Genomic DNA, 9,894 nt, shown 5'->3' with positions numbered 1-9,894 from the left:
AGCACAGACAAGCTCAACATAATCAACATCTATTCTTTCTCTGTTTTATGCAGAAACATAAACCTATCCTTTCTCTTGCTGTATAAATATACGTACAAAAATGCAAGCTGCTGTCCTTTAGTAAGGCTGCCTTAACAAGGCATAAACATATAAGCACATACCTATGCAGCTTGACTCAAATCAACATCTTAGCCAGATAAGAAAGCAAAGTGCTCGAGTAGCCGTTGATGCAAAGATATTTGCACAGCATGAACACTTCAGCTGATGGACGTAGTTTCATTTACTTCCCCAAAATTACACTCCTTCCCTCCAGCGAAGGTTGGGGCTGGAAGAGCTCAAACCAGATAGGCAAAAGCAAAGGCCAGCTCTGTCACACAGGCATCCCTCCCACCCTGCAACCTGTCGTTAAAATCTCTAGAGCTAAACCCATAGTGAGGTATTGCCAGCGATGGAGGATGGGAGAGACGAAAAGAAGCCTCGTTCGTGCTCCTCCCCATTGTGTTTCTCTGCACAAAATACTTTTGTTGACCTGTAAAGACCTTTATACTCTGAAGCATGAAATCCATGAACAGATGCCTCCGACACATCACAAAACCTTTATTAGTGTTTATCAGTGACACAGATTACAGGAACCAAAGGCAATTAAATAACATTTAAGTTGACCACAGACTCAAGAAATACAAGTCACATTTGGCAAGGCAAACTTCTCAGTACACTGGGTTGCTTAGGTTATTATTACATCGTGAAAGAGGAATTTCCCTTACAAGGTTCTACATATTCAGGGTATTATGATTAATTATTATTATTATTGTGTCTTTCAGACAGTTCCTTTGGCAAGAATTCCCATTTTTTTAAGCTTTTATTATATAAAAATATAACCAATTTTCATTATGTACAAACATTACATTACACAATGTACAGGTTAAAAACACTACAAAAAATGGCAGGCCATGGGTGAACCAAAAGCAAAAAAAAAACCCCCAATGTAGAAAACATGAAAAAAAATTTTAAATACTGCACATTTCATAAAAATTACATTAACTACAAACAATTTTTTTTTGTTTGCAAATATCAAACAGTACTGACGTGATTGGAAATCTTTCCCAACAACTTCATTTTTAAGGCACATCTTGCATATTTACACATACGACACTGGATCTGGTCAATAACTTAAAGGCTCTCGGGAGTGACCTAGTCGTGTGCGCGCAGGGACATGTGTACTCAGGCGGGGAGCGTGTTGGGCTACACTTTCTCAGCTGTGTCAGTCTGGGGGCCCAGGTATCTAGTCGAGGGGGCTGGGTAGAGGGGCACCCCAATCTCCTGAAGGTCAGGGAGCCTTGCGGGCCGCGGCGGGGAGAGCAGCGTGATCGTCCGGTCAAAGTCCCTGTGCAGCACTTTCTCGTAGACGCTCTGAAGCCCCACTGTTTTGGGCAGCTGGGCTTGATAAAAGTTGTCCCTGCGAAGGGGATCCCTGGGCAAGGACGTGCTCTTGCAGAAGGTGGAGAGGGGTGCTGAAGGATGGGGAGAGGGGTGAGGGTTGGCTCGGCCGCAGGAGGGGCTCCAGCAGCGGTCTGAGTGGCCCAGGATCTTACACTCGGCTGTACATGCCCACAGACCTAAGGGGAGAGAGAGGAGAAACCTGTCGTTACTGCAGGAGTAAATCCACATAATTCATAATCCTCAGAGTTATCAGTCACGGGATAATTCAATGCACCGACAGTGGGAGTCATGAAGAGATGCTCTACAGCACAATGAAAAAACGCGTGGGAAGGTTATGTCATTGTGCTAGGGACAAGCCTCATAATCCTAACTTTAAGGTGAGCTTTTTGGGGAGGAAAAAAACCCAATCATACAGTACTTCCTGCATCTGCTAATTTGTGCTGGGCGCTCAGTGCAGTGAGGAACCAGCGTCTAGCAGCCTGCTGCGAAGAGACAGGCAGTTTGAGTCACGCAGCATCAGGCTTCCCCCTCCAGCTGCCCTGCCTAATTACTTTGCCCTGGGGATGGGTCCCTCTGTCCACCCGTCCGTCTGTCCGTCCAGTGGGGCCAGCTGGGAGCAGGGGCTGAGCCCTTACCATTCTGCATGTGCGTGATGAGATCTTTCTTCAGGGCATCTCCACTGATATCCGAGTCGCTGTCATTAAAATCGCTGTCCCCTTTGCCGCTGTCTTTGCCACTGAACTTCTCCGCCTCTCGGCCAGAGATGGTGTTGAACGAGTGCCCCTTCCAAATGGCCACGGGGGGAGCAGGCTCCTTGCTGTAGCTCGGAGCGGCAGCGAAACCCTGCTGGGGTGGGGTGGGGTGAACAAAGGAGAGGTGAAAGGGGAAGTAGTGATGGGTAAATCGACATCGGTACTGCATATCTGCAATTCACATGCTCTGAGATCCCCCCCGCCCTCCAATCCTCTTCCTCATGTCAAGATCTTACCTCCCCGCTCGGTCCTCTGAGCCTCTTCTGACCCTCGTAGAGGCAAGTGCTGTCGCTGCCGCTCTCAGCGGTAGAGATTTCTTCAGCAGCTGGAGAAGGGTCGGGGCTGGTGAAAGAGGTTTTGCTGGGAAAGGTTCGTACCTCAAACATGTTCCCCCTCTGGCTGCCCTCCTCCTGCCGGCCCTTCTCCAGGTGGGAGATGTCTATCTGCTCCTTCAAGGAAGTGTTGTTTTTGATCTCATTCCCCTTCTTGCGCCTGTTGCAGGTAGTGGCAATGGTGATTATAGCCACCAGGAGGAGGGTGCAGCTGCCCGCCAGGACGATGATCACGATCAGAGGGATGTCCCACTGCAAAGCCTTTCCTTCCCAGGAGCTGGGCTTGGCTATCTCCTGGATACTGGATGGAGCAGTGGCGGTCACCAGGAAGTTGACTGTGGCGGTTGTGGCCAAGGGGGGTCTGCCGTTGTCTGTCACAGTGAGGATGACCTTGAACAGCTGTCCCAGCTCTTCAGAGAGGTCGCCCCTCAGGACAATGTCCCCAGTGCTTGGGTTGATGGTGAAAAGGTCCTGCTGGGGCTCTTCGAGGAAGGCAAAGGTGAGCTCGGCATTGGCCCCGTCATCTGCATCTCGAGCTTTGATCTGGGCCACCAGGGAGTCACGGGATGTCTTGCTGGACACGCCGATTTCCACCGTCCCATTGGTGAGCACTGGGTGGATGATGACGGGAGGGTTGTCGTTCTGGTCCACCATCCTCACTTTGACAAGGGTGCTGCTGGAGAGCTGTGGGGAGCCTCCATCAGTGGCCTGGATCCTCAGGTCTAACTGCTTGAGGATCTCATAGTTGAACGTCCTGAGGGCATAGATGGCCCCAGTGGCGGGGTCCACTGAGACATAGGTGGAGATGGGGGCCCCCATGACCTGTGTCTCCAGGAGACGGTAGGTGACCTTACCGTTGTGGCCAAGATCAGGGTCGCGGGCCACGACAGTGGTGATGTAGGCACCTGGGGGGTTGTTCTCTGGCACGGCCACCTCGTAGAGGGGCTTGGTGAAGAGTGGTGCATTGTCATTCTCATCGCTCACTCGCACTGTGTACTGGCGGACGGTCTTGAAGGGCGGCGAGCCCAGGTCCTCGGCCACCACAGTGAGGTTGTACTCGGGGATGCGCTCACGGTCCAGTGCCGCCGTGGTGACGATCATGTAGCTGTCCTCATAGGCGCGCTGCAGGGCGAAGTGGTCATGGCCGCGGAGGCTGCAGCGCACCTGCCCGTTGGCGCCTGAGTCACGGTCTGAGGCACTGACGAGGGCCACAAAGCTCTCGCTGGCCGCCGCCTCGCTGACGTAGGCCACACCAGCAGCGCTGGCGGCGCCACGGAGGGCGCTGATGCTGATGCGTGGCGCATTGTCATTGACATCGGTAAGGCGCACGATGACGGTGCAGGTGGCGGCGTGGGGGCTGGCGCCGCGGTCCTGAGCACGTATGTCCAGCTCGTAGGTGCGGGTGCGCTCGTAGTCCACGGCGGCCTCTAGTGTGAGACGGCCTGAGCGCGGGTCGAGGCGGAAGAGCCGCCGTGCCTCAGGGGGCACCTGGCTGCCGAAAGCATAGACCACCTCACCGTTGGGGCCCTCGTCGGGGTCAGCAGCGTCCAGGTCAAGCAGCAGGGAGCCGGGCGGTGCGTCCTCAGGCAGCTCCACTGTGACCGAGCTCTGGGCGAAGGCAGGGCTGTTGTCATTGGCATCGAGGACACGGACATGCACGGTGGCCGTGCCTGAGCGTGCCGGGCTGCCACCGTCCTTGGCCACCAGCTCCAGCGTGTAGGAGGGCTGGCGCTCACGGTCCAGCTCCTGGAGCAGCACCAAGTCAGCGCAGCGTGCCCCATCTGCCCGCGTCTGTGCCTCCACACCGAAGTGGCTGTTGAGGGAGACCTGGAAGCTCTGGATGGAGTTGGAGCCCACGTCCTCGTCCACGGCCACCTCCAGTGGGAGACGTGTGCCAGGTGCAGCACTCTCTGACACCTCCAGTGCCATCTGGGCACGGGGGAAGCGTGGCGCGTTGTCGTTGATGTCGCGCACCTCCAGCTCCACGTGCACCAGGCGGTAGCGCTCCCGCCAGCAGCTCACCACGTCGAAGGCCAGGATGCACTGGGGGGCCTGCCCGCACAGCCGCTCCCGATCCAGCCCCGCTTCGCCGATGCTCAGCTGCCCGTCCTCCTCCCGCACCCGCACCAGCGAGCTGTTGCTGAACTGCCGCATCAAGCGGAAGCTCATCTCCCCCGGCGCCTTCACCGGCATCTCATCGGCCAGCGTACCGATCACCGTGCCCGGCTCGCCCTCCTCGTCGGTGCGGTACCTCACCGTCTTGCAGCGGGACAGGGCCAGCAGGCAGGCGGCGGCCAGCAGCCGCAGGGGGCTCATGGCACTTGCGCGGGGCTGAGCCCGACGGCGCGGTCCGCGGGGGGTGACGGTGCGCGGTCCGGGGTGACGACGCGGGGTACGCGGGGTGACGACGCGGGGTACGCGGGGTGACGACGCGCGGCCCCGCGCACCCTCCACCGCCGCCTGCGCCCCTCCACGGCTCCGCACGGCCTTTAATAGACGGCGGTATGCAAATGAGCGGGCGGCGGAGCCAATGGGAGGCGGCGGGGCGCGGGCGGCCCCCCGGCGGTCCCCGAACCGGGGCGGCTCCGGCAGCCGGCGGGAGCCGGGGTGCGGGCGCGGGGCGCTCGCCTTTGTTTTCTTTAACTCTCCGGGGTTTGGGTTTATTCCCATTTTTTCGGCTTTATCCCCCTTTTCCCTTTTTATTTCATTCTTTTTTTCTTTCTCCCCCCGCCTTCCCCCGTCTTTTCTGTCTCTCCGGAGGCGCGGCAGCGGAGCCGGCGCGGGGAGCGCGGAGTAAAAGGCGCGGCGGGGGTTTGTTAGTCGTGCCGCAGGTCGGACAGGTGCCGTGTCGTGGCATGTCGTGTCGCGGCGTGTCGGGCCGTGGCGTGCCGTGCCGCGCGGGCGCGGGTGGGTGCGCGGGCGCGGATTAGCGGGGTGCGGGGGGGGGTGGTGGGGGGGTGACGGCATTCAGCTGCGCGCCCGGAGTGGTGTGTTACTCGCGTGAGAGCCTGTGATCAGCGCCGTAAGTCGCCTTTCAGGAGGTGTCCCCGCATGCTTTAGTATGCATGTCACCGCCCGGGTTTCTTAAGCCTGGGGCACTAGCAGGCGAGGAAAAAAAAAAAAAAGAAAGAAAGAAAAAAAAAAAGTTCCAAATAGGATTTAGCATAAGCTTGAGGAGATTTGGAAAGGTTTCAAAGATCAGGCTGTATCAAAGGCTTATGAAGCCCTCGTTAGCTGTAGAAATATAATAGCATGGCAGGCTATCCCATTCGAGGAACCAATGTCTGTATTATTTCACTATGACAGGCTAAGGGGAGAGAAAGTTGAACAGTTTCCACAGAGGAGTTGGGCTAAGTTGAATATAATGAGCAAACGCCACATGTATCCATTATGTCCCTCTATTCATTCCCAATCACTGCCATAACTCTTTGACTAAACGATGATGAGCGCTGAATTACACACAAAGCCCTGCTCATATTAAAATACATTTAAGACCTATCCCTCCTGGTGCCCTGTTACGCCTATTCACAGGATTTTCTTTTTGTCCTAATAGGGCCTCTCTGGGAAGCAACACCAGTCTCGTTCCAGAAGAACAAAATAACAGCATGAGGCTGAAACCTGGCACGAAGCGGGGGGAACGAAACCATCTGCCCTGCAAGGCACCAAGGCCCCGCGCGGAGCCCGGCGTGGCCTCCCGGCCCCGCGGTGCCTTGGCGGCCATGGGGAACGTGGCCCTGGCCTGCAGGGAGTAAACACGACAGGGAGGGAAGCTGGGGGTCCTGGTGGGCGTCCAGCTCCCCAGGAAACTACATACCCTTCCTCCCTCCCTCCCTCCCTCCTCCTTCCCTCTTTTCCTTCCTCCATTCTCTTCTTCCCTCTTCCCTTTCCTTTTTCCTTCCCTCCTTCCCTCTTTTCATTCCTTCTTTGCCTTCTTCCCTCTTCCTTCCAACTTTTCCTTCCTCCATTCCCTTCTTCCTTCTTCCTTCCCTCTTCTCCTTCTTCCTTTCCCTTCTAACCTCTTTCTTCTTCCTTCCCTCTTCTCCTTCTTCCTTTCCCTTCTAATCTCTTCCCTCCCTCCCTCCCTCCCTCCCTCCCTTCCTTCCTTCCTTCCTCCCTCCCTCCCTCCCTCCCTCCCTCCCTTCCTTCCTTCCTTCCTTCCTTCCTTCCTTCCTTCCTTCCTTCCTTCCTTCCTTCCTTCCTTCCTTCCTTCCTTCCTTCCTTCCTTCCTTCCTTCCTTCCTTCCTTCCTTCCTTCCTTCCTTCCTTCCTCCCTCCCTCCCTCCCTTCCTCCCTTCCTTCCTTCCTTCCTCCCTCCCTTCCTTCCTTCCTCCCTCCCTTCCTTCCTCCCTTCCTCTTTCCATGTGTCAAGGAACCTAAGAGATGCACTTTAAAGGAAGAGGGGGGACCAACTGAACGGGGGGTGCCGTGTCCCGCCCCCCCCCCCTCCCCCCCGCCGCCCCGGTTTCCTCTGGAAACCTCGGCTAAAAGCGCTCCGCTGCGCCGCGCACACGCAGCGATGCCGCCTCCGGGGAGGGGTCCGTCCCCGGCTCCGTGCGGGTCCGCTCCTCTTAGCGGGGGGACCCCGGGGCTGCGCGGGGCGTTGCGCGGGGCGTTGCGCAGGGCGCTGCGCGGGGCGGCACGCGAGCGGGGGGCGGCGGGCTGCCCGCAGCTCCGGCTTATGGAAATGGGATTTAAATCGCGGGGACGCAGGGAGTGGGGCATGCTGTGTCGCCAGCAAAAGTCCCCCCCCCCCAAACTCCGGGTTTCCGTACGAGCAGCCTCCGCGCAGCTCTCCGCTCCTGCCCGCGGGAGCTCCGCAGGCGCTGCCTGGCGGGGCCGGGAGCAGCCGGGGTGCGGGGTGCCGGCTCCGGGGGCGGGGGTCCGGGGGCGGGATGCGCTCCTGCGGCCGGGGCCGGCGGCCGGGAGCGGGCAGCGGGGCGGCCCCTCGTGTGTAACAGGATTATCTTTGCCATTTCAAGTTCCATACAGCATGTAATTTAATATTAATTGGGATTAGATAGAGCAGGGAAGGAGACCAGACCTTCCTCCCCTCCCTCCCCCCCCCCCCCCCCCCCCCGGCAAAGGCATGGGTATTCCACGAGGAGCTTTTATTCTTTATATTAAAAAAAAAATCAATTGATCGATAAACCAGGACCTGCATTTGCCTCCCACGCACTTTGCAGGAGAAAAGGGTGCAAAGGGCCGTATTTTCAATGTGTGCTCAAGTATCTGCATCAGAAGAGGCTTGGAAATCCTTCCCCTTTCCCATCCGCCCCATCCCCATCTCACGCACTTTTGATCCAAACCCATTCTTAAGAGAGTCCCAGTGGGGTCTTGCTCCTCTTGCCTTTTTTTTAGGGGGCAAATGCACTTTCTGTCTGCCTGGGTTATTCTTTTTTTTCCACAGTCGTGACTTTGATTTAAAAAAAAAATACATATCAGTCGCTCCGCTGGAGCAAAGCCTTCTCTCTGATAGTTTGGATAGAGTCCATTACAGAAATGCTCTTAAAGGCTAGTGAAAAATCCTGTTTTACAGCTCAGAAATAAACATACGGATCAGCTGCATTAAAAGCACTTCTTTGAAATATTGTGGTTAAACAGCCCAGATTGGTTGATTGCTCCACGCGGGGACATATGTTCTTGCAAACTGTGCGTATTGTTACTAATGGGGATTCTCACACCACAGCCTTTCCTTTGAATCTGAGGCGCTGGTGGTTTCTCTGGAGCTGTTGCAAGGTTGTTTTAATAATTTACCAGCTCTCTTGCACTTAGTGAGTGTTGTTGCGGAGACCCAGAGCCTGCTGAGAAGGAGGCGTTTTACAGTGTCCAGAGGTCTGATCTCTGCTTCCAAGGTCCTTCCCGTACCACTTAGACACAGAAATCAAAACTTCTCCAAGAGGTGGGTGTCAGGCAAAGGAAAAAGCAAGACTCCCCCACCTCTCCCTGTGAACCCAAATCCCTGGGTAACGTGTTGCTCCCAAGGAGTGAGCAACCACTCCTGATGCCAACAGCAACCAAGCCAGTGATGGCCAGCATATCACTCCAGGTACCATTTTTTAGCTTTAAATTTACCTTTTCCCCTGATGTTGATCCAGGTCCTAGAAATAAAGTTCGTGGGTGCTCTTCACCTCTCCCCAGGAGAGCTATTGGCTACTGAGGGTGACAAAAAGCCAGGATCTCCTCCTCCTCTTCCCTTCACTCCTCCAGCTGAGCACAAGCACTTACAGCTCTGGCCCATCTCACCATTACCTACAGCACAATGAATTTGCGTATGTCCCAAGGTGTCTCTGGTGCAATGGGGTAAGACTTTCCTCCCCTCAGCAGGTGCCTGGGATTCTCCCCAGGGATCTCTGTCCATGGAGACAAGCTAAGAGGTGGTACATTTTGGGGCTGCAAGAGAAGGTAAGACTCCCATAGAGATCCAACCCCGTACCTCAGGACCACATAGACCTCAAGCGAGAACGCGCAGCTTAATGCACACATGGTGGAAGCAAGCCAGGCTTTAAGAAGAGATGGCTGTCCTATATGTGCTTCCCATTTCCCAGGAGATCTTAGGGGCACCAAGCCCTGGCTATTGAAAGTCCCCCTATCCCCTTAGCCCTGGTTCCCCTCAATGTATGCTGCATGGTGACTGCACGCCCTCGGGGCAGTGAGGTGGGATCTCCAAGGGCACAAGTCCTAGAGTGGTACAGCTTTGCCGGGTCTTTGCTGAGCCTGGCAGGGAGAAGCCAGGTCACCTGGCCATGGTCTCCACCTGGCCCTGCTCACCCACATACCCAGGGGGTCTGGCCAAATTCTCTCCAGTCATGAAGCTGGGATGCAACACATCACCCCACCCTGAGCCTGCAGAGGGGTGGCACAACATCCCTCCCTGGAAACCTGTCTCTGCGCTCAGCCCCTGCCTCTTTTTTCTTGGGCATCCCGGCAGGCTTGGCTGCCTTGGAGTGATCTACAAAAACAAAGGAATTCCTTCTGCTTCACGGCCTAAACAACCCCCCCTGTTTAATCACTTCTGCCACAACTAAGGAAGTGTGGGTTAACCTGTCAAGCTCCACAAGCCCGGGCTGACCAAAAACCCTGGAAAACAAAAGAGTGGAACGAAGCGGCAAAGGGTTTTGTTGCTCTATGACTGTTTGTGCTGTAGGGTAGCATGCGGCATTGTGCTTCTGTCTCCGGCCATGCAGGCTATAGAAGACAGAGGCTGTGATCCTTCCTGTGAACCGCGGGTTGGTACCAGGGTTATAAATCATCCCGATCATTAGTTTATTATATTTGCTCCAAATGCTTCCCTGCCTTTTTCTCCCCTCTGTGAAATGTGGGTTAGAAGAAAGAGTTTGTTTTAAAGAAGAAAGAAATCGCATGCCCATACCC

General features: G+C 55.6%; 1 protein-coding gene across 2 annotated transcripts; it reads right to left on the bottom strand.

Moving 5' to 3' along the window:
- Window positions 1-577: 577 nt before the first annotated feature.
- PCDH8 (protocadherin 8) lies at window positions 578-5,399 on the bottom strand. 2 transcript variants are annotated; one of them, XM_064440783.1, is made up of 3 exons: window positions 2,429-5,399; window positions 2,076-2,286; window positions 578-1,616 (listed from the first exon to the last, which is right to left on the bottom strand). In XM_064440783.1, exons 1-3 carry the CDS (start codon window positions 5,192-5,194, stop codon window positions 1,243-1,245), a joined length of 3,351 nt encoding a protein of 1,116 aa, XP_064296853.1. In that variant the 5' UTR covers window positions 5,195-5,399; the 3' UTR covers window positions 578-1,242. The 2 variants fall into 2 exon arrangements, with proteins under 2 accessions (XP_064296853.1, XP_064296854.1); XM_064440784.1 differs by having other exon boundaries at window positions 2,076-2,283.
- Between the last annotated feature and the right edge of the window lie 4,495 nt (window positions 5,400-9,894).

Source organism: Phalacrocorax carbo, chromosome 1, assembly GCF_963921805.1.
Source record: "Phalacrocorax carbo chromosome 1, bPhaCar2.1, whole genome shotgun sequence".
NCBI lineage: Eukaryota > Metazoa > Chordata > Aves > Suliformes > Phalacrocoracidae > Phalacrocorax > Phalacrocorax carbo.
The sequence above is the reverse complement of the archived record's forward strand: the minus strand, read 5'-3'. Positions and strand labels throughout refer to the sequence as shown.

Coding starts and splice junctions, on each gene's coding strand:
- PCDH8 (XM_064440783.1), bottom strand. CDS start 5,194: ATGGGAATAAACCCAAACCCCGGAGAGTTAAAGAAAACAAAGGCGAGC. Junction 2,287..2,428: donor TCAGAGGACCGAGCGGGGAG/GTAAGATCTTGA, acceptor ACCCCACCCCAG/CAGGGTTTCGCTGCCGCTCC. Junction 1,617..2,075: donor CATCACGCACATGCAGAATG/GTAAGGGCTCAG, acceptor CTCTCCCCTTAG/GTCTGTGGGCATGTACAGCC.